This window comes from Oncorhynchus tshawytscha, linkage group LG01, assembly GCF_018296145.1.
Source record: "Oncorhynchus tshawytscha isolate Ot180627B linkage group LG01, Otsh_v2.0, whole genome shotgun sequence".
Classification (NCBI taxonomy): domain Eukaryota; kingdom Metazoa; phylum Chordata; class Actinopteri; order Salmoniformes; family Salmonidae; genus Oncorhynchus; species Oncorhynchus tshawytscha.
The window spans coordinates 19,266,181-19,292,836 of record NC_056429.1 but is presented as its reverse complement, the minus strand read 5'-3'; the positions used below and the strand labels follow the sequence as shown (position 1 = coordinate 19,292,836).

Genomic DNA, 26,656 nt, shown 5'->3' with positions numbered 1-26,656 from the left:
AACAATTTCAAACAGGTGCCATTAATACAGGTAACGAGTGGAGGACAGAGGAGCCTCTTAAAGAAGAAGTTACAGGTCTGTGAGAGCCAGAAATCTTGCTTGTTTGTAGGTGACCAAATACTTATTTTCCACCATAATTTGCAAATAAATTCATTAAAAATCCTACAATGTGATTTTTCTGGATTTTTTTTCTCATTTTGTCTGTCATAGTTGAAGTGTACCTATGATGAAAATTACAGGCCTCCCTCATCTTTTTAAGTGGGAGAACTTGCACAATTGGTGGCGGACTAAATACTTTTTTGCCCCACTGTATATATAGAATGTATGATACTGCACAAGTGATTTGGGAGGAAAGATATGAAACACCAAGTATTAAGGCACTGAACTATTTTATGGGTCTTAATTATCTTTAAACTGAGTCATTTGTAGTAATGTAGTCTGCCTTCTGAGAGCACAGGCTCTGACCAGTGTGATATCTTCACACAGTAGGCATGGTAACACACAACTTGGGTAGGTATTCACTGACGAGCTATGACTGTCCCATACAAACACTTTGACAAGCATATGGTTATTATTGAACCCAATGATATTTGGAGTTCTACCCATGTATTTTGGCCAACTGTATATTCCCAATGTTGTGTTATGCAGACTTCCTGTGGATATTGATGGGACAGAGAGACAGACACATTTTCAAGGTTTGTGTCTGGTTAGTACTGTATCTCTGAAGCATATTTCAATTCATGCAATCAGATATTTAACGCCTTCAGAATTAGGTCCTGAGATTACATATGAATAAATCATGAAGGTGCAGGTGCTACTGCTGCAGATGAACAGTTTATAAAAGTCCATTAAAGCATCCCAATGTCTGAGGAGCAAAGAACTGCATTCTGATAAAAAATTTTAGTGATATTTTGCTGCCAGGAGTTTCTCACATATCATATACAATGTTCACATTTCTCCATTTAAAGACACAGGGAACCCAAATCATTCTGGGACTGCATATGACATCAGCAGTATGAGACTCAGTATGAGGTGCAACATCATCATGCACTCAAAAATGATGCTTTCCTATGGAACAACTACTGTATGTGACTGTGACCTCACATTCCATCCTTGTGATTGGCTGAGCTGTTCCGAGGCATCGGTTAGCTTAATGACTGTATACTGAGAGTTCAGGTGGAGATGGTGGAAAGTTTGTCGGCACTGTCGGAGGCAGCCAGGTACTGCAGCCATGCCCTTGGGTCCTGGACAGAGGGAGTTGCCTGTGTCCTCCTACCCCTGCGAAAGCTCTGATTCTGGGGATATGACTAAGTGAAGATCTTCCTCCCTGGGGTTATATAGACACACCTCTGACTCCTAGTAAAACAGGCAAAAATGGAAAACTTTCAAAGGATATCATTCAAACACATACTAAAGAACTAGACCAGCAGAACACTAAAATCTAGAACATAAGCTTTATTAAAACACTATAATGTATCAATAAACTGCCCACACTGAAACAAAGGTTATCACAAAACAGTCATTCTAATAGAACTAGGCAGTGCTGAGCACAATCACTTTGGGCTGTCATTTCTGTCTCTTACCATTCCAGAACGCTGTCCCCTCTTTCCTCCGGACCACCTGTTTGAGGTGCAGTTCGCTCTCGGCTGCCACGATGGGCAGCTCGTTCTTCAGGTGGTAGCTGATCAGGTGACTGATACTGTCAAACAGCATGTCTTTGGTTCGTACCTGGCAGTGACGAGGAGGAGTGGGCTAACAGATGTTAGTAGGTCACAAAGAGATTAAATGGCTACTTCTTGATGCATGTTAACAGGGATGCTACCACCACCATTGTTTTGCATTCAACAATGCTCATGCTAGGCTGTAGCTAAGTAAAAAAAAATACAAGTGTCAGCTTTCTGGAGCAATTGCTAAGAGAGGTGCTACCACTATTATTCTTTAGTATGTTTTGTACTAGCACAACAATGCTAATGCTTGACTGTACCTAAATAAACAAATTCACATTTCAGGTGACTGACACATCATTTCAGTAAACTATTTAAAATGCCTTCGGAAAGTATTCAGACCCCTTGACTTTTTCCATATTTTGTTACGTTACAGCCTTATTCTAAAATTGATTAAATAATCCTCATCAAGCTACACACATTACCCCATAATGACATAGTGAAAGCACGTTGGTAGAAATTTTTGCAAATGTATAAAAAAAAAATTTTTTTTTAAACATCTTATTTACATAAGTAGCCTTGAGTCTTCTGTATACTCTCCAGCCCCCTAGACCATAATTTCCCCATCCAATATTGTTTATCACTCAGTGATTATCACTCACCATTCCCTCTGGGTCGACCAGTAGCAGGTGTTTGGGCAGACCGCAGTGCATGCCTGTCAGGACGTACTGGCCTGGGTTGGTGGCACTGTCTCGTACAAGGAAGTCCCCGTCTCGGACCAGCAGTTTCTCAGCGTCCCGGCGGCTCATACGGCCATGGTACCAGGCCTCCCGCCGAAGCTGCTCCTCTGTGGGGGCGACAGGGGCACGACGCCGGGGCGGACTGGGCCACTGATCCTCCAGCACACACACCCCACCGTTACCACCGGCCTCGTGCATCTTCAGAGCATCCTCAAAGGGTTCTGCAGAGAACCAGGAAGAGTGAGAACACCTGCATGGCTCACACACGGAACCTGTAACATGAATGACATCATTCATACATGCCAACCCAATTGCCCAGATTCTCCCCACATCTTGAATAATAATGGTATCTCTATTGTGTCAGTGGCTGTGTTCAGCAGATGGGTAGATGTTGATGAGACTCACTCATGTCAAAGATGTCTTTCTTGGGGCTGTCTGGCCCCCTGGCCCCCCTATGGCCCTCTGCTCCCTGCTCCAGGCCCTCCAGACTCTGGGTGTTCACATACAGGTGCTCTTCATAGTCCCTACTTCCCGGGGGATGGCCGTCTGCCCGCAAGTACCCATCTGATGTCAGACCTGTCAATCACAACTCAGTTTACTAACATACAAAATTACCAAAAGTATGTGGACACCCCTTCAGATGAGTGGATTTGGCTATTTCAGCCACAACCGTTGCTGACAGGTGTATAAATCGAGCACACAGCAATGCAATCTTCATAGGCCATTCTACAGCCAATGTTTGTCTTACTGAAGAGCTCAGTGAATTTCAATGTGGCACAGTCATAGGATGCCACCTTTCCAACAAGTCAGTTCGTCAAATTTCTGCCCTGCTAGAGCTGCCCCGGTCAACTTTTAAGTGCTGTTATTGTGAAGTGGAAACATCAAGGTGCAACAACGGCTCAGTCACGAAGTGATAGGCCACACAAGCTCACAGAACGGAATCACCGAGTGCTGAAGCGCGTAGCGCGTAAACATTGTCTGTCCTTGGTTGCAATATTCACTACAGAGTTCCAAACTGCCTCTGGAAGCAACATCAGCACAAGAACTGTTCGTCAGGAGTTCTTGTGCTGGGGTTTCATTGGCAGCTGCACGGAAGCCTAAGATCAAGCGTCAAAAGGAGTGGTGTAAAGGTCACCGCCATTGGACTCTGGAGCAGTGGAAACACGTTCTTTGGAGTGATGAATCACTCTTCACCATCTGGCAGTCCGGCAGACAAATCTGGTTTTAGGAGATGCCAGGAGAACACTACATACCCCAATGCATACTGAAAACTGTAAAGTTTGGTGGAGGAGGAATAATGGTCTGGGGCTGTTTTCATGGTTGGGGCAAGGCCCCTTAGTTCCAGTGAAGGGAAATCTTAATGCTACAGCATATGACATTCTAGACAATTCTGTGCTTCCAGCTTTGTGGCAACAGTTTGAGGACGACCCTTTCCTGTTTCAGCATGACAATGCCCCCGTGCACAAAACGAGGTTCAAAACGAAATGGTTGGTCGAGATCTGTGTGGAAGAACTTGACTCACCTTCTCAGAGCCCATGACCTCAACCCCATCGAGCATCATTGGGATGAATTGGAACGTTGACTGCGAGACAGGCCTAATCGCCTAACATCAGTGACCGACCTCACTAATGCTCTTGTGGCTGAATGGAAGCAAGTTCCAGCAGCAATGTTCCAAATTCTAGTGGAAAGCCTTCCAAGAAGAGTGGAGGCTGTTATAGCAGCAAAGAGTGGACCAATTCCATATTAATGCCCATGATTTTGGAATGAGATGTTTGACGAGCACATACTTTTGGCCATGTAGTGTATATACTTTGATGAAATTATATGAGAATGAAAATGTATTATTTACCCAACCATTATAATGCCTATGACTTGCAGTATTGTGTCCTGCAGTACCATATCCGGCCACACGGTGTCTCACCTGAGCTGCCGTTCTCAGTGTCCCAGTGAAGCTCGTAGCACAGCTGACCTGAGGGGTAGGACACTGTGTCTCTCCTGGCCGGAGAACCGATCTAAAAACAGATTCCACAAAATCTCATTAGCATTACTAATAGTAGACATGTGCTTCTTTATGACTCTTCAGACCACCTGTTAATAAATAGTTCCTCTCTTGCCTATATAATACACTTCTACAGACACCATATGTTTGAATCCTCAGTATAGACTGTAGGGTATAAGGAAGACTTTTTTCTCACCAATTAGGCAACCCAGAGGCCTGGTTTCTATCTCCTGTGATGTCTATCTCTTGTAACTATGTAGCAGGGTAGCCTGGTGGTAAGAGCGCTGGACTAGTAACCGGAAGGTTGCAAGTTCAAACCCCCGAGCTGACAAGGTACAAATCTGTTGTTCTGCCCCTGAACAGGCAGTTAACCCACTGTTCCTAGGCTGTCATTGAAAATAAGAATTTGTTCTCAACTGACTTGCCTAGTTAAATAAAGGTAAAATTAAATCTACAGTTATTGAGTTCACTGCTACTGTAAGCCCACAGCTCTCTCTTATATACATTATGGGGGAAAGGCAGGCAAGGTCATCAGTCGTGTGTCCACAGATACTAGATCAAAGGGTTTATGTAGGTCATCCTGGAGGCTGGGGAATCACCTGCGCTGCCTTGCTCTGTGGTTGGCTGTGGACGTGGCCCAGCAAGGCCGTACAAGGCCTCAGCCTCGAGTCCACCACTCCTCCAACAGGAGGCTCCTTCCCTGGGATGCTGTTGTAGTAGTCATGCTCCGAGGAGTCCTCGTCATCACCCCACGCCGAGTCCTCTGTCCTGATGTTCCTGAGGTGACACAGTTAGAATAAAGGTAATTGAATTTCCAAATGTGACAAGGAAAAGGGATCAGACACATCCTCCACAGACGATAACATAAAACACTAGGTTTGAATGGTTATATTGTTGGTAGCAGGAGATACATTTGAATCAAGAGCAGAGCAGGTACAGTAGAGTTCTTCCGTCTACCCGGTGACACAGCGAAACACATTGCACTTTAAATAACAGTTTTGATTTAATTGGGATCAAAACAGGATGATGGGCTGAAATCTGAGCGCAGCATATCACATTTCTAACACCTGACCGAGAGAAAAAAGGACGAGTTTCATATCGGGTTGAGTGTGTGTCAGTGTAAAATGCAAGTCAACGCTTTAAATAGGACACCATGCTTGCACTGTACCAATGTGTGCTAACCACAGAGGATGAATACATTGTGTGTATTTAAGTATTTTTTGTTGTTGTAGTGGGGACAGTAACATTAGTCATTTAAATAAATTTGACTTTAAAGGTGCACTATGCAGAAAGTCGCTACGCCATTTCCTGGTTGCTAAAACTCTAATAGTTTTCCCAATTTCAGTTTGTGACAAAACTAGGAAGTATGGTGTGGAGAATCATTGTACCATCTAAACAGCTGTGAAATATCTTTTTTATAACCAAAAATATAGTATTTTCAGCTGATTGAAGCTGGTGTACAAAACCAAATTAAAAACCGCAAAAACGAAACATAAGAATGGGAAGCGTATAAATAGTAAACATAGAACAGATCTACCACTTCTTAGACTTGCTTTCAATGAGAATGACAGATCTCTAACTTACTATGTGAATTTGGTCAGGTCGCCCAAAAATACATGTTGTTTTATATGTTTTTCTATACTTTATTATGTTTAGCTCACATAATCTAATTTAAAAGTATACACAAAGGCGTCTGTAATAGAATAAACATGGAAAAAACTAATGTAGACATTAATACATGCATTTCTATAGCTTCCTATTTTCTACAATGGTGGAGGCACGGTGGCTTCAACACAGCGTCTCCTATCAGTCATCTATTGCAGGGTTTCTCAAACTTGGTCCTGAGTAACGTTTTGTTTTTTGCTCTAGCACTACACAGCTAATTAAAATAACCAACTCATCATCAGGCTTGATCTAGTGTATATATAAATCATTGGTCTCACCTCTCCATGGTGGGGATGGCTTTGGGAGGGCTGTGGAGGTACTGTTTAAACTGCAGTTCAAAGGCCTGGCCGATGGTACTGATGACATTCTGGGCTAGACCGTCACCACACTCCAGGATATGGCATGCTGAAGAGAACACAGTGGATGTGAGTGCTGCAACGCCCCTGTGAGCATAACAACTTACATTTTAAAGAATAGTTAGAAAACATCTATCTTTAACTTAAACAACTGTTAGTGAACCATATTGTCAGTAAACTCTCATGTGTTTAATGCCAGGAAGAAACTGCATGGACGTATAATAGAGATATTATTTCTGTTTATGAAATAGAATGGTGAACTGAAGATACCTCTCTGATTGACTGGATCTTTGGCCACATAAGCAACATAATCCGGCGTGTCCTGCAACGGAGGGAAAAACCTCAAACTCTGATGAATTAGGATATAATTGAATAAGATGGTCACAGGATTGGAAAACGGTGAAAAGCAGCCAAGTCAGACATGCAGTCTACCAAGCGGCCCATTTCAACAAACAGACAGAGGAAAACAGGGAAAGCCTAAAGTGCACTTATGCTACAAACTCTCACCGTGTCTCCCCCAGAGGCAAAGGAGATGGACTCCATGGGATGGTGTGCTATCACCTGTGAAAGAGAGAGAGAAAGAAAGGAAGATGCAGACGTTATATCAGTCCTTCACCACATCAATATCACATCTTCTACTAATCAGCTATCCTAAAACAGGAAGCTAAAAAGATAGCAATTTATTGCTTTGTGTTGCACTACCCTGCTGTGAGCTAGCCAAAGCCAAGTGTGTGACATGAAGTGTGATAGCCCCCCACCCACACCCCACTTTGTCATTCACTAGCTTTGCCATTCACTAGCTTTGCCATTCCCTAGCTTTGTCATTCCCTAGCTTTGCCATTCCCTAGCTTTGTCATTCCCTAGCTTTGCCATTCCCTAGCTTTGTCATTCCCTAGCTTTGTCATTCCCTAGCTTTGTCATTCCCTAGCTTTGCCATTTCCTAGCTTTGCCATTCCCTAGCTTTGTCATTCCCAAGCTTTGTCATTCCCTAGCTTTGTCATTCCCAAGCTTTGTCATTCCCTAGCTTTGTCATTCCCTAGCTTTGTTATTCCCTAGGTTTAGCTGAACTGACACGCCTGATCACACCTTTCATATCACAGACCTGGCATTAGCTAGCCCAATTGGTCTCACCTCTCCGTGGTGGAGGAAGTTGAATGTCAGTTACTGCATTTCTACACAATTGAAAAACTCTAAAATGCTATTTGGAGAACAACAAAAACAAACAAAAATGACCCCAGACATTAATTCTCACCGCAATAATGGGTTTAAATGTCAGTGGAAATGCATACACAATGTCAACCGCATCATAAAATGATGCATTTACTTGTGGAAAGGCCCATACCGTACGTGAAATAGATGCATAACAAGTCACAACAAGGCCAACTTCAAATGCCGAGATCAATGTGAAAGTAACAGATGCATAAAACAGCTGGCCACGAGGCTTACTAGGCCGAGGTCAAATGCAGACATCAAATTCAAATCATTTGGTGCATTGCCTGAATGACCGGCCATGCAAACTGTCTGGCACTGTCTCTGCTCTTTGCCTTCTTCAAGATGAACTGAAATATTGTAGTAAGTTAAGGTGATTTTGTTAACCAAATGTGATAAAGAAGCATGATGCTACCCTTAAAACTGCTAAAACTCATATTTATGTTACAACGTTTGGAAATTGGCTCATCTGACTACTACGTGCCGCCATCTTGATAACGTATCACCAATGACATCCTTGAATGATTCGTCTGACAGGCAGCACAGATTACAATGCATGTTAGGAGCCTCAATGAGAATGCTTTCATTTTGACAACAATAAAAACACAGTATATGAAAATTTGGACGAAAAGATCGCAAAGCAGTTGGTGAGAAAAGGCCTTAACTTCGGCTAACACAGTATGATCCGATGCCCAAGTCAAAACTACTAGTAATATTTAACACAGCTAGACCTTACTCGCTGAACGAACACAACATGTGCAAGTGGGTTTTTGACTGGACTACTCCGGCTTATTCGATGCTAGCTATCAACTTTGTTCTTGTGGACATCATGCATTTAGCTAGTTTACACAATGTCAGGTAAAAGTAGATCCACTGCCCATGTGAAAATCACTGTAATGCAGCCTACAGCTTAATGGGCTCAAAAATGTATGCAAGTGGATTATTAACTGGATTATAAAGGCTTGTTAACATGATTGTGTGTATTTTGTTGTTTTTCCATCTCAAATTGGTAGTTTAAGTTTATTCACTTCTTTATCAGAGTCTTGTTTTAAAAAATACATGAGTAAAGTGGGCACACGGACGCTCTACCATTCCCCTGACGTTGTTTCAATATGGCTGCGGCCACATCTCTCTAAGCTTGTGCTAGGCGCTCAAAAAACGTATAATATTATGTTCTAAAAGCACATTCTACAAGAAAACCTAACATCAACATGTAAAACAATGATGTAGGTTGATTTGAGCGTTTCAGTTCCACTTTAAAGTGAGAGAAGAGCATGCAGGCTAGACTGGCAGCTTCTCTCCAAGCGATGCTCTGCATGGTCATAAAGCCAGCCATCTAATACATTTTAATCGGGATTGGAATAATTTTGGTCTACTTTTTTGTAGCAACTGCCATACTCCACTGATGGCCCTGGGTGTGATATCCTGTGCTATGTTCTGTGGTTAGTTGTAGAGAGGGGATCCCTAACCTGTCGTGTCGTGGGGATGAGCAGGTTGAGGCCCTCTATAGAGATGTTGACAGCGATGCCCATACCAGCGAAGCGCAGGTTACTCTTCCCCATGATGGTCTGCAGGGCCTTGTTAATGTTCTTCAGGACAGGAGCACAGAGCCTGGGTTAGCATCACACACACACAAACTTAACTACAGTGTTGCATCAACATATTTTTTCGCCCACCTTCTTCCTCCAGGCCCCCTTACTCCCAGGCACAGCTTCACACAGTCTGTTGATGGCCTCCCTGGGTGGGTGGGAGAGGGAAAGAGGAGAGGCAAAGGGGTCACAATGACAACACACTAAGACGAGACAGTTACAGCCATACTGAATGCCATATCTCCCCCTTAACCATGCCATTGAAGAGTTCTAGATCTGAGCATCATGGTAATATTTCCATCTTGCCCTTTGGTAGTCTAGAAGAGCATCTTGCCATGTTGGATACACCTAGCCAATCCACTCAGATCTATTAAAGAGGATATGGGCCAGGGGTCAATTTAGAATTCAGCATCAAGCAGCTACATGGGAAAAGGTTGAAAAGTCTAACTGTACTCCTTCATCCTCAACCTATAAACAGCCTATGGGTGAAGTGGTTACGTAAGCTATAGAGAAAGCAGGTCAGTAGCCCCTCCCTCAGCCTCAGGTCAGAGGTCAAGGGTCACCAATCCATCTCACTTCAAAGGTCACAGGGAGGTCCCTCAGATCAAAGCAGGACAGAAGATGTATAATCTCAGTTTACACAAGGCTAACAGGAGGAACACTTAATATCAATATCCTATTCAGCTGAGTTCACATAAGCATATTCTCCCCAGTAAATTCTGTTTGGGTAAGGAACAAAAACATCTCAGCATGATTGATGTCTTGGTCTGAGGATTTATGGGCTCATTAGGCTCTATTCGATTAGACTTCATTTTCCTCTCCATTTATTCTCCTGATTCAGAAGCAATGGGAGAGCGACATTTTGTGGTGTACTACTGCAGTGTATTCTATGCCATTAGGCTGCTCTAACTGTGAGCATGGGCAGCCTTGGGGACTAATGAGTGATGATGTCTGATGATGTTGTCCCCTTGTGTGGTGGCAGAGATAGCCGGAACACAGGGTCTGTCAGGGGACAGATGGGACAGGTGGTGGCGCCAGCTAGAGTCAAGGATCAGCGTCCATCTCCAGTAAAGGACTTTTAAGAGAGTTTTGGAAAACAGCATTTGCATGTGACTCAACTTGAGGCCTGGGAGAATAGCAGTGCATGGATCCTGGGCGTGAGTGTTTTGGTGTGTTAGTCTACAGTCTCTGTCCTGGCCAAGTACAGTCCCATTGGAGCATATTGGTCCAAAACCATGACACTGCATGACCTGTCAAAGAGGACCTTCAGACTCATGGAGGACCAACAAATAATCAGAGGTTTAATCTCCAGGCAGTCTTTGAAGTTGTTTCATGGGGAATGACAGGATTTTTGTTAAGCTGCCAATAACAAACAACTGCAGAAAATACTCAACAGGAAAAAAAACTAATAGAAGCAGAACAGGAAAAACAGGAAAAACTCATTTCATTAAATTAATTCATTTGGAATGCATGTAATGTAAACATCCCAAACTGTTCTTCAATATCCTTAAACAATAACGGTATAGTGTAAACAAATGTCATTCTGAAAGCAATGATAACTGAGCTCGTTACTAAATTATTCAAACGGAGCACTGGTAAGTTCATTATATCATAGATCTTGCCATAATACTGTCATAAATACATCCATCTTCAATCTCTGCTCTTTAAACCATATAAACATTATATTTCTCCCACTTCCTTCTTCCTTGTTGTTTTACTCTGTCTCCCACAGACAGGCAGGGTAGAGTCCATGTGGACCACTGCAGCTCAGCTCTCCATAGTCATTAACGAGCATCATCAATAATAGATCTCTCCATCACTCTATCTCTGCCTCTCCCCCAGCACTTAAGCCCTGTGTGTGTGTGGGCTCAGATTACTGACAATCGATCATGGAGGAGAGAAATATAGGGAGGACCTACACTGCTCCAACTCAGGCAAGGAGCCCCGCGCACACAGACACACAAACACACATGTGAGTGCCAACAGTCACATCACATGTGCCATTGACATGCATAAATGGCTCCGTCAAAATGTCACAGTATTCTGGGCCTTCTGCAGGAACTGTTTCCCTCTAGTGATATCATTACAGGGGAAAGCAGGACTGGCATGCCTATGAATCTCTACCTGATTTGGTATCACTGTGACTTGTGTTTACCTTCTCCCTCTGCTCAGATTGGGTTCTACTGACTCATCACAAGCGGGACATTCTCAACTCTCGCTTACCTCGTCACCTGGGTCCGAGTGTTGAAGTCCAGCGATCGCATCGACTTCAACACCTCAATGCAGCCCATGTACTGCAAAGACAGAAAAACAACATACTTTATCACATGACAGATTTCCAACCCAGATGTATTCTTCTATAGATTCCTTTCCTCAATCCAATTAGAGGGTTGTTAATACATACAGTACTTTACAAGACAGGAACTGTCATGACCGCCCTTTTCACTGATACATGGCACTACGGCAATGGAACACACACAGTGTGGCATGTATTTCCAGAATGGTTAACACATTACTTTATAGTATGAAAAATATCTATACCATAGTACTAATACCCCATATAGTAACATAGTCTGAGGCCCACTCATTTGCAGGCAGTGTTAGGGACGGGGTAATGGTCTGGTTAAGGTGGTAATAATGGGTATTAGATTAGGGAGCTGCAGCCTCAGAGGCCCCAAAGGAGTGCGTGTGTGTGTTTGTGTGTGTTTTGTGTGTGGGTGTGTGTTTGTTAGAGTGTGTGTCACGGGAGACCCAGGAAAGTGCTCTGGGAGAGGTTACTCCATCACCAGGGCTCCCCTGGAGTCTGTTATTAGTCACACTGAAACTCCCATCTACTACCAAAAAGACTATTATACATCATACGTATGCTACGTATACTAGGACATTAAATGGGCTGTATTATTGAACCATATCAGCATCGGAGTAATATAAACATCATAGATCTAAGCCAATTTAAATGATGTTTAAATAGGCCACATCTCCTTTAAAATCCTCTTCTGTCTATGCATCATGCCCGGAGGCCCAACGGTACACAGCTCACAGAAAAGGACACATTTTGTCATTTGTATTTAATTTGTCTTGATTAGCAATTGAAATCCATGGGTGTTGTCGTGGAAAGTATTAAAACAAATATTATTCAGTACCGGAGCTTGTGAATTCAATTAGACTTTTATTGCAGAGAACAACAAAAGCCGAGCACCTCCATGGAAGACTGCCTTCTCATTCTTAGTGCTTGGCTTTTATACATTTTTACCTTTACGTAACATCATCACCCCATTTGCTTTGTTACATAGTTTCCATTCTCTTATTGGCACAGATATTGGGGCATAGATTCTATTGGTGGCGTGGCATGCATACCCCTTAGCTAAAGTTTCTGTCCAAAGGTCTTTACAAGTTCAGACCTACATTATCAACGTATGCTTAACTTGTGTGAGTGTCCAGTAGCCTTCACAAGATCAGATATGGCCCAGACCAGTCACGTCTTGTTAGTTTACCTTGCCTCATCTACACAGATTCTGCTTACGTTCTGTTCCTTACATGTCCAATGGTCAATTCGATGTTGATCTAGCTTGGACACTCACATAGGTTTAGCCTTCATTCTGCTTGCATATGTCTAATATTTAAGCTTACATTGATTATTCTTTCTACTTCAAAGAGAACAGTATAGGTTACTGAAAATCATCCGATGACTGGAAAATCTCCAACAGTGTTTAGGTGTGACAGAGCCAGGGGCAGAGTGGATGTGGCTAATCTTTCTTTTCTAATTAAAAACATGCATCTTATGACATGTCCTCTAGGTCTAAGTGGGACGACCACACCCACGCAAAACCAAACACCAATATAGACAACAGATAAATCAGCCGAGTGAACACACACACACACACACCTACGCAGACACATTTGCATTACTGTGCTACTTTAAAGAGCACACCAAGTTGACTGTGCTTCCACTATACAGTATCAACCTGCTGTATGTACATTGAGTGTACAAAACATTAGCAACACCTGCTCTTTCCATGACGTAGACTGACCAAGTGAATACAGGTGAAAGCTATGATCCCTTATTGATGTCACTTTAAATCCACTTTAATCAGTGTAGATGAAGGGGAGGAGACAGGTGTGACATGATATTTAAGCCTTGAGACATGGATTGTGTATGTGTGCCATTCAGATGGTGAACGGGCAAGACAAAATATTTAAGTGCCTTTGAACCGAGTATGGTAGTAGGTGCCAGGGGCACTGGTTTGTGTCAAGAACTGCAACACGGTTGGGTTTTTCATGCTCAACAGTTTACTGTGTGTCTCAAAAATGGTCCACCACCCAAAGGACATCCAGCCAACTTGACACAACTGTGGGAAGCATTGGAGTCTACATTGACTCTACTCCAGCCACTTTAATCATGGGAATGGATGGGAAATTATGTAAATATATCACTAGCCACTTTAAACAATGCTACCTTATATAATGTTACTTACCCTACATTGTTCATCTCATATGCATACGTTGATACTGTACTCTATATCATCGACTGCATCCTTATGTAATACATGTATCACTAGCCACTTTAACTATGCCACTTGGTTTACATACTTATCTCATATGTATATACTGTACTCGATATCATCTACTGTATCTTGCCTATGCTGCTCTGTACCATCACTCATTCATATATCCTTATGTACATATTCTTTATCCCCTTACACTGTGTATGACAGTAGTTTTTTTTGGAATTGTTAGTTAGATTACTTGCTCGTTATTACTGCATTGTCGGAACTAGAAGCACAAGCATTTCGCTACACTCGCATTAACATCTGCTAACCATGTGTATGTGACAAATAAAATTTGATTGATTGATTGATTGATTGAGTCAACATGGGCCAGCATCCCTGTGGAACGCTTTCCACACCTTGTAGAGCCCATGATGAATTGATGCAACCTAATATTAAGAAGAACGTTCTTAATGTGTTGAACATTCAGTGTATGGGGTAGGTATACTGTAGTCTCCTTCACTTTCACAGGTGTAGGAGCTTAGCCAACCTATGCATCCTCATTTGACTCAAGCTCAATCACTGTCTTGTTACTGTATGTGTAGTTTGTCTGGATCTGTTGTTGTGGCTGGCTGCTGCCAGAGACAGGGAAAGAAATACTCAGGCTAACTCCACTGCCTTAGAGCTAAACAAGCACCCTAACCAGATTAGGAGACAGGGGAAGTCTTCCATCAGTCAGACAGTCTCCTCCTCTCCCTCCTTTTCCCTCTCCTTCTCTCTAGCTTCTTCTCAATGCCTTCATTGTCACTCTCTCTCGGACGATACACTGTGCTTTCGAGCGCTCTACTCTACTTCTGCCCCCCCGACATAATCTCTACTGCTCCCTTCCGGAAACCTGTGATGCAGCGTTTCCAAGAAACATTCCAGAGAAATTCTGAAAATGTGTCCTTCTTCTTAGCCAGCTCTCTTCCTCTGAAAGACACGCCATCTTCGATGTTGCCTTGCCTTGAAGGAAGTGACTGTCAACAAAGGGTATCTATCATATTACAGAGGCAAATTTGGTCCCTCTATCCAAGAACATCCTGTTCAAGTCTGCAGCCAAAGTCGATCTAATATCTATGCTGTTGATGCTCGGCTCTCTAGATAGATGCAGGGAGATACTGGCTAGGGGCTCATGTTTCTAGGTGGAAAAGTTATACTGCACTGTCGCTACCTTACAGTCCAACCAAGGTGCAAGTCTTTTTTCTTTTCGCTGAATAACTCTCTTAGTATTTCTCATGTTGCAGTTTTACAGGTCAGGGTAGATGGATGGCAGCTGTGTGGGTTTGGTTTCAGAAGGCCTGCATTGCAGTGGAATGGCTGTGGAAGAGGCAGATGCAGGGCCACCACACCACAGCTTCTGCCTCAGCTTGCCGGGGTGGTCGGCTGGCTGCAGGGACAGGGAGGAAGTGCCTGGGAGGAAATGTGCACAATGGTGTCTGTCTGCCTGCCTCTCTGCCTGTCTGTCTGCCTGTGTCTCCCTCCAGCAGAGAAGAGAGAAGACGATGTGGCATTCATCTCACTGCTGGCTTGCCTCTGACGCTAAACAGAGTTGATCCTGGTCAGTCCCTGGATGGGAGACCAGATGCTGCTGGAAGTGGTGTTGGAGGGCCAGTAGGAGGCACTCTTTCCTCTGGTCTAAAAAAAATATCCCAATGCCCCAGGGCAGTGAATGGGGACACTGCCCTGTGTAGGGTGCTGTCTTTCAGATGGGATGTTAAACGGTTGTCCTGACTCTCTATGGTCACTAAAGATGACATTGCACTTATTGGCACTTATTGTGTCACCTAATCATCCCCAGCTTCCAATTGGCTCATTCCTCCTCTCCCCTGTAACTATTTCCCAGGTCGTTGCTGTAAATGAGAATGTGTTTTTTTTTTACCTGGTAAAATAAGAAAATAAAAAACAACAATAAAAACAATGGCAGCAGCACATCTCTTCATTCGAAGACTCAATCATGGACACTCTTACTGACAGTTGTGGCTGATTTGCGTGATGTATTGTTGTCTCTACCTTCTTTCCCTTTGTGCTGTTGTCTGTGCCCAATAATGTTTGTACCCTGTTTTGTGCTGCTACTATGTTGTGCTGCAGCCATGTTGTGTTGCCACCATGCTGTGTTGTTGTCTTAGGCCTCTCTTTATGCAGTGTTGTGTTGTCTCTCTTGTCGTGATGTGTGTTTTGTCCAATATTTTTATTGTTATTTTTATTTCATTTATTTTAATTTTTAATCCCAGCCCCCGTCCCCGCAGGATGCATTTTGCCTTTTGGTAGACCGTGATTGTAAATAACAATTTGTTCTTAACTGACTTGCCTAGTTAAATAAAGGTTAAATAAAAAATAAAATAAATATATAAAGATATAAAGATGGCAGAGAGAAAAGCAGAGCGCAGCAGAAATCTGCTGTCATGCAGACAGTAATATATATATATTACTACACTATATATACACACTGCCATCTTATCTGCCTGGCTGGCTGCAGGGGCCATTTAAATATTATTATAATGGTAGGCTACAGCAAACTGCTAATGAAAACTGGTGCAGGGTGTAACAGTAATGAAATATTTCCTATAATGCTCTTAGGTATTTTTTCTCCTTGCAGCATGCTTAGCTGCAGACTATGTTAGGCATGTGAGGAAAGCAGGATTAGAGCTGAGGGAAACCCCTGGCTGGGTGTTCTCTCTCTGCTGTCTGCTACTACAGATGGACTAGAATACCCTGCTATGTCACGCTAGTTCTTCCCCAGTACATGTGATGCAAATGACTGTGATTAAATGTAATTGAATATAGGAATGAATGGTGCCTGTGTGTAATGTAATTACAAAGCGTGCTTGGGCCTAGACTGGGCTAATAAAGAGCCATGTCGTTTTATTGAGGCTGGGGGGAGTAAAGGAGGGGGAGATCATTGACATTGACGTCAAACACTCTGCCTCGGATGTAACCCTTTGTGAGCCAAAGTCACCAGCTTAGACCAGGAAATGATATCTAAATCTTTGTATATTTGCTTTTTTGCAAAATAGCCGTTGTCACTGATTACAACGATGTAATGTATGTCTGTCTGAAGTAACATGACATCCAATCCTTCACTTAGGCGCAAACAATCAGGCTAATCACAAAACATCCCCCTCCCACACACACACTTCATAGAAACTAGAGATGAACCTCATTAAATTATTGTGCTTTGTTATGCACATTCTATTAATATAGATTCTGACTCACTCCACTCATTCACCACATGCAATATTTGTTGTTCAGTTTACGATTCCATTATCTATATTTCACTCAACTGACATCCACCCACTCGAAAGCCTGAAGGTTGACGCAGTCTCCCCAGCCCACTACATCACACCACATAAAGCAGAGAGAGCCATCTAACTCCTCAGCCTCCACACATTGGCTGCATAACACACTGCCCGGCATCCTAATGTCCCATTGTATCCAAGAGACACACTTAGGGTGGTTTATCATCTTAACATTGGGATATTATTTCCAAGGAATGAGACGTCCCAATGTCATCTGCAAACAGGATATCTTTCTGACAGTGTTGTCTTATAAAAGCTTTACTCCGAAAGGGATTTAAATCATTCACTATTCTACAGGTTTGTTTGTAAACAACATAACAGGAACTCGGTGGAAAGCATCAACAAGCTGTCAAATTATCCCTGACAGATACAATATTTAACAGCACGGAAGACGACCCTTAAAAAAATGCAATGCAGAAATGCTTTAATATACACAGAATTAAAATAAATATGTGGGTAATGCGGAGAGCTGTAGAGGGACTGCATGCATGGTGACTCACCCTGACAATGTAGGAGGCCCCAGGGCCTGTGATATTCTTGTCTGGGTGCAGCCATCCCTGGGAGGGCTTGTGGATGAAGCTGCCCTTCTGGTTGAAGTCCTCCCCTCCCAGCCACATGCCCTCCACCCTGGTCCTGCGGTTCATCCCTGTCCTGAAGCCGTTGTGGCCCCCAAGGCTCCCTGTGCCCTCTGCAGCCCCTGCTCCATGGCCCCCTGGACTGGCTGAGCGCATTGCAGATCTCTGCCTGCTGATGGCCTGTAGGGAACAGGGGGTGACACACACAGGGTCACAGGAGTTCAAAACAGCAGCCAGACTTGCCACGGGACCACTGGGGGCCGAAGGGCCACTGGGGCCGTGCGAGCCCTGCGATGAGGGGGCTGCAGTCTTGCCGGAGTCCTTGCTTGAGCTGGAGCTGGAGCTGGAGTTGGAGGGGCTCCTGCTCAGCAGAGTGTTGGAGAACTTCCACTGAGGCATCCTGGGGATGAGCATGCAGAAAGTGGTGGTGGCGTCCTGCTCCCCGTCCAGGCAGGGGGAGTCGGCTAGGGCCGGGGCTGCGGAGGAGGACCCGGGGATGGACTCCAGAGGAGGCAGGGGGGGCAGCGGCAGGCTGGGGGCGGAGGAGAGGACCACAGGGGTGGCCACCACTTTTCCGCTCATGGCTAAGCTCTGCATCAGGTCGTCGGAGGAGGTCACAGAGGCGTTGCGAAAGCGGCCATACTTTGGCTTAAGTAGCATGCCCGGAGGAGCAGCCTGAAGCAAAGGCTGAGAGGGGTTGACAGAGGATGAGGGGAAGGGGAAAGGGGGAGGGGGAGAGGTGCAATGGAAGAGAGGGGGGAAAAAAATCTGCAAAATCTTCTGGAAAGAGCTGTATCCCCTGTCAATGTTGAGTGAGTACTGTCCAGTGCTCTCCCACTCACACACGCTCTCTCCTGCCTCTCTGCATCTGAGCTTCTCCCTTGCTCTGGCTCGCTTGCACGCACCCCCACTCTCTCTCTCTCTGGGTGATGTCATTGTGTTATTGTTCGTTTATTAGCCCTGCCCAGCTGCTCTCAGACAGCATTAGCTAACACATATCTGCCTGAGCCTCCCTCCTAGCGCGCGCACACACACACACACACACACACGCGCATGCGCACACACAATCAGTATCTATATGCAGCGCATAGACACCAACATTATAATGTCCCCACATGTGGGAATGACAGAAAGATAGAGATTTTTCCTATCATAAGACATACCTTAGGCAATGGCTGCAAAAGCAAAACATACATGAATGCAATTTTTAACAAAGACCATCAATTCATGATTAAGTGAAAGAGTCAATAATCTCTTAGCCACATAATAATATTTTAGCCACATTAACATCACATTTATGGGACTGAATTGTGCTGCCAGTAAAATAAGACAAAACATCTGTGACTTTGACAAAATGCAATGAATTATCAGTGGTTGTAAAGAAAAACGCCCACTGTACCTGAAGTCTTATGTCAAATCAAAATGTAATTTTATTTGCCACATGCTTTGTGAACAACAGGTGTAGACTACCAGTGAAATAGTTACTTGCAAATTATTTTCCAAAAATCCAGAGTTAAAGACAAAAAAATCCAAAATAAATAGAAATTGTAACACAGGTAATAAATACATAGTGAACAAATAACAATAACAAGTAAAAATGACATGTCTATATAGAGGGAGTACCAGTATCGAGTTGATGTGCAGGGGTACGGAGGTAATTGAGGTAGCTATGTGCATATAGGTAGGGGTAAAGTCACGACAGGATCGATAAGACTGAGGTGTAGCAGCAGCAAATGTGGAGCAGCAGCAGCAGCGTATGTGGTGAGTGTGTGTGTGTGTGTGTGTGTGTGTGTGTGTGTGTGTGTGGCGTCAGTAAGCATGTGTGCACATGTTGTGTGTGTGTGGGCGTATGCAGTGTGTGTGTGTATCAGTGTAAGTATATGTGAGTGTGTGTGTGTGTATCAGTGTAAGTATATGTGTGTGTGTGGCGTCAGTAAGCATGTGTGCACATGTTATGTGTGTGTGTGGGCGTATGCAGTGTGTGTGTGTATCAGTGTAAGTATATATGTGAGTGTTTGTGTGTATCAGTGTACGTATATGTGAGTGTGTGGGTAGAGTCCAGTGTGTGTGTGTATCAGTGTAAGTATATGTGAGTGTGTGTGTATCAGTGTAAGTATATGTGAGTGTGTGGGTAGAGTCCAGTGTGTGTGTGTATCAGTGTAAGTATATGTGAGTGTGTGTGTATCAGTGTAAGTATATGTGAGTGTGTGGGTAGAGTCCAGTGTGCATAGAGAGTTAGTTATCTCTCTGCTCTCTACACTTCTGGTTCCATAGTGGGATGATGATGATGACTGAGAGCCTGAACTTGACTGAGCATCATAAACTCTTTGACAATCTTTTCTTGCCTTGAAACTGTCACAGTAAACAAATAACAGGAAGTACTCTTTTCCATTGTGTGGTTGGTATATTTGGGGTGGCAGGTAGCCTAGTGGTTAGAGCGTTGGGCCAGTAACTGAAAGGTTGCTAAATCAAATCCCCGAGCTGACAAGGTAAAAATCTGCCCCAGAACAAGGCAGTTAACCCACTGTTCCTAGGCCATTGTAAATAAGAATTTGTTCTTAACTGACTTGCCTAGTTAAATAAAGGTATAAAAAATATGTTCTGTGTGTAGGTGTTTACCCCCTTATGGTAAGGTTGTTAATCTATAACAACTAAAGGCTACAATAATTCAGCAAATGGTTCCTGCACTGCAACTAAAGGTCAACAATAGCTGAGAAGACGTGAAAACATGAGTAGAAATGAAGGTGCAGAAATGAACTTCTTCTAACTAGCTAAAATTGTAAACAATTCATTCAGATTGATTATATGAGTGGTGATGGGGAAATTTTGCCACAGTCATGTGACTCATCCAAATGGTGAAGTATAACATCCAATTTGCAAATGCACACATATTGATTCCATGTCCTAAAAACAGGCAAAATCTAACAAAGCTAGCATTGCAGCAATACTCAGAATTACTCCCAGCCCATGTGACCTCTACTCCCATGTACCCCCCTTCCACACCCCTCTCCCAAGAGCTATCCGCCATCTTCTAAAGGAGCCTGCAGGAGGAGACCAGACCTTTTAGCTCCCCACTCTAGTCCCCTCATATTCTCTCAATTTCAGGTTACCATGGGAGGGGGAGAGTAGTCTACAAAAACCCTGACAAAGTGGGTTAAGCCAGGATTTGTTCTGCTCATCTTTCTGGGAAAATTTGGTCACAGCAGAAAAACATGTTTCGTCACGCAGCAGACAATCAAACCCAATGTCATATTATCAGACACACAGGAAGTGGATTTAGGATGATAATTTAAATCTGAAACCATTCTACTCTGGAACACACAACACTACTCAGCTCTAAACGGTCAAAAATAATGGATGAGAGACACAAAGTATCAGGTATGAAGGTAAGACCCAGATGCAGACCACGTCAAATAAACATTAGTTTAATATCCCAAACAGGGGCAGGCAAAAGACATGACAATGCAGGCAGGGGTCAGAAACCAGAGGTGGCAACAGTACCAGGCGGCAGGCTCAGGGTAAGGCAGAGGTTGGTAGTCCAGATGGTGGCGAAGGTACAGGTCGGTAGGCAGGCTCAGGGTAAGGCAGAGGTCGGTAGTCCAGATGGTGGCGAAGGTACAGGTCGGAGGCAGGCTCAGGGTAAGGCAGAGGTTGGTAGTCCAGATGGTGGCGAAGGTACAGGTCGGTAGGCAGGCTCAGGGTAAGGCAGAGGTCGGTAGTCCAGATGGTGGCGAAGGTACAGGTCGGTAGGCAGGCTCAGGGTAAGGCAGAGGTCGGTAGTCCAGATGGTGGCGAAGGTACAGGTCGGTAGGCAGGCTCAGGGTAAGGCAGAGGTTGGTAGTCCAGATGGTGGCGAAGGTACAGGTCGGTAGGCAGGCTCAGGGTAAGGCAGAGGTCGGTAGTCCAGATGGTGGCGAAGGTACAGGTCGGTAGGCAGGCTCAGGGTCAGGGGCAGGCAGAGTGGTCAGGCAGGCGGGTGGGCTCGGAGTCAGGACAGGCAAGGGTCAAAACCAGGAGGGCAAGAAAAGAGAAACTGGAGAAAGCAGGAGCTGATACAGAAAACGCTGGTTGGCTTGAACAAACAAGACGAACTGGCAGGTCTAAATACCCAGGGGATAATGGGGAAGATGGGCGACACCTGGAGGGGGGTGGAAACAATGACAAAGACAGGTGACACAGATCAAGGTGTGACATAAAGAAGCAAATAATCTTGTTTAACTGATAAAGATAAGTATAAAGTTATTTAAATAATGAAGTATGTAAAAACTGTAGAATTAACCCATTAGAGTCTACTAAGCTGTATGGAACTTTTAAGGCACTAAACTGTCTCCATATATACTTCCCCCAAAAGAATTCAACCGGTACCGGGGACCTTCAGACGAGTCTGTGGGCATCCTAGAGAAAAATAACTGACATGTATGTGTTTGTGAGAGTCTCACCTTTCCACAGAGGGGTAATATTAGTGTGTAGTCCAAACTGTTTGGACGCCTCAGACAGAAGTTGGCAGATCGGCTGTACCGATTTCAGAGTTCCAAGACGCTTGTGGGGCACATAGAGCAAAACAGAGAACACCATCGTGTTCTCTTTCAATAGAGGGGTCATAATAGTTGTGGGCCAAACTGTTCGAACGCTATAGACAATTCTGTGAGAGGACCGATTTTTGGGATGTCTAATGGTCTGACAAATACCGCTCTAGCTCTGACACCTTTCACCGCAGATGCGGAAGTACGACATCGGCAGATGCGAAGTGCGACATCGGCAGATGTGGAAGTGAGACATCGGCAGATACGGAAGTGCGACATCGGCAGATGCGAAGTGTGACATCGGCAGATGTGGAAGTGAGACATCGGCAGATGTGGAAGTGAGACATCGGCAGATGTGGAAGTGTGACATCGGCAGATACGGAAGTGTGACATCGGCAGATACGGAAGTGTGACATCGGCAGATATGGAAGTGCGACATCGGCAGATGTGAAAGTGCGATATCGGCAGATGCGGAAGTGCGACATCGGCAGATGCGAAGTGTGACATCGGCAGATGTGGAAGTGAGACATCGGCAGATGTGGAAGTGAGACATCGGCAGATGTGGAAGTGTGACATCGGCAGATACGGAAGTGTGACATCGGCAGATACGGAAGTGTGACATCGGCAGATATGGAAGTGCGACATCGGCAGATGTGAAAGTGCGATATCGGCAGATGCGGAAGTGCGACATCGGCAGATGCGGAAGTGCGACATCGGCAGATGCGGAAGTGCGACATCGGCAGATGCGGTGTATTGAGACACATCCAATAAATAACTCTAGCTTAACGGACAGATTTTTATGGAGATTTTTTTATTATGCTAATTAATTTATATGGGGGCACGGACATTATAATGTCCAACAGACTCACAACACACTGTGCACAGCCCTAGTGAGACCTAATGAATTCATACAGTTACTCCACAGTGAACTTTATTCCACATTCTACAACACATAAATAACAGCTAATGTTTAAAAAAATATCTATATATATTTCACCTTTATTTAACCAGGTAGGTCAGTTGAGAACAAGTTCTCAATTACAACTGCGACCTGGCCAAGATAAAGCAAAGCAGTGCGACAAAAACAACAACACAGAGTTACACATAAACAAACGTACAGTCAATAACACAATAGAAAAAAATCTATGTACAGTGTGTGCAAATGTAGAAGAGTAGGGAGGTAAGTCAATAAATAGGCCATAGAGGCCGAAATAATTACAATTTAGCATTAATACTGGAGTGATGGATGTGCGGATGATGATGTGCAAGTAGAGATACTGGGGTGCAAAAGAGCAAGAAGATAAATAACAATATGGGGATGAGGTAGTTGGGTGGGCTATTTACAGATTGGCTGTGTACAGGTACAGTGATCAGTAAGCTGCTCTGACAGCTGATGCTTAAAGTAAGATAGGGAGATATCTCCAGCTTCAGTGATTTTTGAAATTCATTCCAGTCATTGGCAGCAGAGAACTGGAAGGAAAGGCGACCAAAGTAAGTGTTGGCTTTGGGGATGACCAGTGAAATATACCAGCTGGAGCGCATGCTACGGGTGGGTGTTGCTACGGTGACCAGTGAGCTGAGATAAGGCGGGTCATTACCTAGCAAAGACTTACAGATGACCTGGAGCCAGTGGGTTTGGCAACAAATATGTACCCACCATACAGGTGGGTAGTATATGGGGCTTTGGTGACAAAAATGGATGGCACTGTGATAGACTACATCCAGTTTGCGGAGTAGAGTGGTTGGAGGCTATTTTGTAAATGACATCGCCGAAGTCAAGGATCGGTAGGAGAGTCAGTTTTACGAGGGTATGTTTGTCAGCACGAGTGAAGGAGGCTTTGTTGCGAAACAAGAAGCTGATTCTAGATTTCATTTTGTATTGGAGATGCTTAATGTGAGTCTGGAAGGAGAGTTTACAGTCTAACCAGACACATAGGCATTTGTAGTTGTCCACATATTCTAGGTCAGAACCTTCCAGAGTAGTGATGAAGAGCATGCATTTAATTTGACTAACATTTAAAAGCAGTTGGAGGCCACGGAAGGAGAGTTGTATGGCGTTGAGGCTCGTTTGGAGGTTTGTTAACACAGTGTCCAAAGAAGGGCCAGATATATACAGAATGTTGGGGTCTGCGTAGAGGTGGATCAGAGAATCACCAGCAGCAAGAGCAACATCATTGATATATACAGAGAAAAGAGTCGGCCCAAGAATTGAACCCTGTGGCACTGCCAGAGGTCTGGACAACAGGCCCTCCGATTTGACACACTGAACTCTATCTGAGAAGTAATTGGTGAACCAGGGGAGGCAGTCATTTGAGAAACCAAGGTTGTTGAGTCTGCCGATAAGAATGCGGTGATTGACAGAGTCGAAAGCCTTGGCCAGGTCGATGAAGGCGGCTGCACAGTACTGTCTTTTATGGATGGTGGTTATATAGTTTAGGACCTTGAGCGTGGCTGAGGTGCATCCATGACCAAGCTCGGAAACCATAGTGGAGAAGGTACGGTGGGATTTGAAATGGTCGGTAATCTGTTTGTTAACTTTGAAAAGGGGGATGACCGTGGCAGCTCTCAAATCTTTGGGGATCTCAAACGATATGAAAGAGAGGTTGAACAGGCTACTAATAGGGGTTGCAACAATTTCGGCGGATAATTTCAGAAAGAGAGGGTCCAGGTTGTCTAGCCCGGCTGATTTGTAGGGATCCAGATTTTGCAGCTCTTTCAGAACATCAGCTATCTGGATTTGGGTGAAGGAGAAGCAGGGGGGGCTTGGGCAAGTTGCTGCAGGGGGTGCAGAGCTGTTGTCCGGGGTAGGGGTAGCCAGATGGAAAGCATGGCCAGCCATAGAAAAATGCTTATTGAAATGATTGATTATAGTAAATTTATCGGTGGTGACAGTGTTTCCTAGCCTCAGTGCAGTAGGCAGATGGGAGGAGGTGCTCTTATTCTCCATGGACTTTACAGTGTCCCAAAACTTTTTGGAATTAGTGCTAGAGGATGCAAATTTCTGTTTGAAAAAGCTAGCCTTAGCTTTCCTAACTGACTGTGTATATTGGTTCCTGACTTCCCTGAAAAGTTGCATATTTTCTGAATGGGGCATGCTTATTTAAGGTGGTGAGCAACAGCTAACGGTTTAAGGTTAGGCTTTGTATCCAACCGTGATAGGAGAGCATGTCCTTATGAAGATTTTTTAAAAATTTGAATGTGATCACGTGAAGTGCTCCAAAAACACGTTTCCATTACATGATTACATGTGAAGTGAATAATATTATTATGATTATGAGAAGTTAATGTGGTAACATGATAACCTTAAACTACACATGTGAAAATGTGATCACATGTGAAGTGTTACAAAAACACTTGTTTTCGCATGTGAATTTTTACATGAACTCATTTCCACATGTTTTTTCTGTAAGGGTGTTAACATGAATGACCAAATAATTAACTGAATCACCCATTATCTAGGTAGAGGGCAATCAACCAACTAAAGCATGCCACCCACTCATTAAGGCAGAGCATAACTCCATGGCTAGCTCCTCACACTGTAATACACAAGGTCATTTGAGCTCAAATGTAATAAAGACACAAAATTAACCTGGTGACTTCCTCCAACAACCCAGACTCTGAGATGAAATACACAAATGTTGTTTTTCCCCACAATATATAACCTCAGTCAGCAGTAGTTCATCAGAGGACATTGTTTTGTTACTGCTGATGACATGGAGGCATAGTTCAAAATAGTTCAAATCTGACACTAATTGAAAAGGCAACGCAAGGAACATTTGATTACAATGCAAAAGGTCACATACAAATGTCAAGAAATAGCTTGGTTCATTTGCAAGCAGGAGAAGTCAGCTTTTTGCAGCAGTGGAAGTTGAAAAGTTTCAGTGCATCATAAAATTACTTGTGGTGACAAAAATGACAAATGCAGGAGATTTGAAGTGTGCGTGCGCTGTGATTTTTAAAAGAGCAAACATATACAATACACTGTACATGCTGTAAACATAAGTCCTTCTGAGGGAAGCAATAGACTCACCTATATCACAGACACTTGGAGAGCGGAGTGAAGGTGCCCTGACTTGAAACAGTAACCCAGCAAACTAAAACAATAAGGAAGTTCAGAGTACGTGAGAGAGCATACCAGCATTGTGAGAATAAGACCCTTCTGCTCCAAAAATGGCAACAAGCTACAGTTACCACACGTCAAGCTACAGTTACACACACACCACCTCCTAAACAACCAATCACATCACTTGCTTGTTTGTGGCATAGGGGAATTGAGAAGTTACTTATAAACCAGATGTCATCAATATGTAGGATGTGACTGATATAGAGAGAGTAGCCTCAGATCTTGTTGAACAGTATCAGAGGTAATGCATACTATCTAGGCCTACTGCTACTTTGAGTTGGAGGAGAGTGAAAACAGGTGCCACAATATATAGCCAGAAGAATTTAAATCAATCAAAAAAGTTAGCAACATTTCAGACCATACAGGCTTATTTAAGGAAATGTAGACT

The 26,656-nt window shown here is 43.8% G+C and overlaps 1 protein-coding gene across 3 annotated transcripts; it reads right to left on the bottom strand.

Moving 5' to 3' along the window:
* Positions 1–264: 264 nt before the first annotated feature.
* Positions 265–26,321, bottom strand: LOC112235421 (SHC-transforming protein 2). Of its 3 annotated transcripts, XM_024404026.2 has the most exons (14): positions 26,176–26,321; positions 17,548–17,802; positions 11,446–11,516; positions 9,310–9,370; positions 9,103–9,222; positions 6,932–6,985; positions 6,695–6,746; positions 6,347–6,473; positions 5,003–5,180; positions 4,326–4,416; positions 2,810–2,980; positions 2,327–2,625; positions 1,584–1,752; positions 265–1,356 (listed from the first exon to the last, which is right to left on the bottom strand). In XM_024404026.2, exons 2-14 carry the CDS (start codon positions 17,776–17,778, stop codon positions 1,334–1,336), a joined length of 1,647 nt encoding a protein of 548 aa, XP_024259794.1. In that variant the 5' UTR covers positions 17,779–17,802; positions 26,176–26,321; the 3' UTR covers positions 265–1,333. The 3 variants fall into 3 exon arrangements, with proteins under 3 accessions (XP_024259794.1, XP_024259672.1, XP_024259736.1); XM_024403904.2 differs by lacking the exon at positions 26,176–26,321 and having other exon boundaries at positions 17,548–18,807; XM_024403968.2 differs by lacking the exon at positions 26,176–26,321 and having other exon boundaries at positions 1,584–1,728; positions 17,548–18,802.
* Positions 26,322–26,656: the final 335 nt, after the last annotated feature.

What these genes read in the sequence shown, in the direction of transcription:
- LOC112235421 (XM_024403904.2), bottom strand. Translation starts at nt 18,558, where the DNA reads ATGACATCACCCAGAGAGAGAGAGAGTGGGGGTGCGTGCAAGCGAGCC. An exon ending in CACAGAGCAAGGCAGCGCAG is followed by an intron (nt 4,417 to 5,002) that starts GTGATTCCCCAG and finishes ATCTGTTTTTAG; the next exon opens with ATCGGTTCTCCGGCCAGGAG. An exon ending in TGGTCGACCCAGAGGGAATG is followed by an intron (nt 1,753 to 2,326) that starts GTGAGTGATAAT and finishes AACATCTGTTAG; the next exon opens with CCCACTCCTCCTCGTCACTG.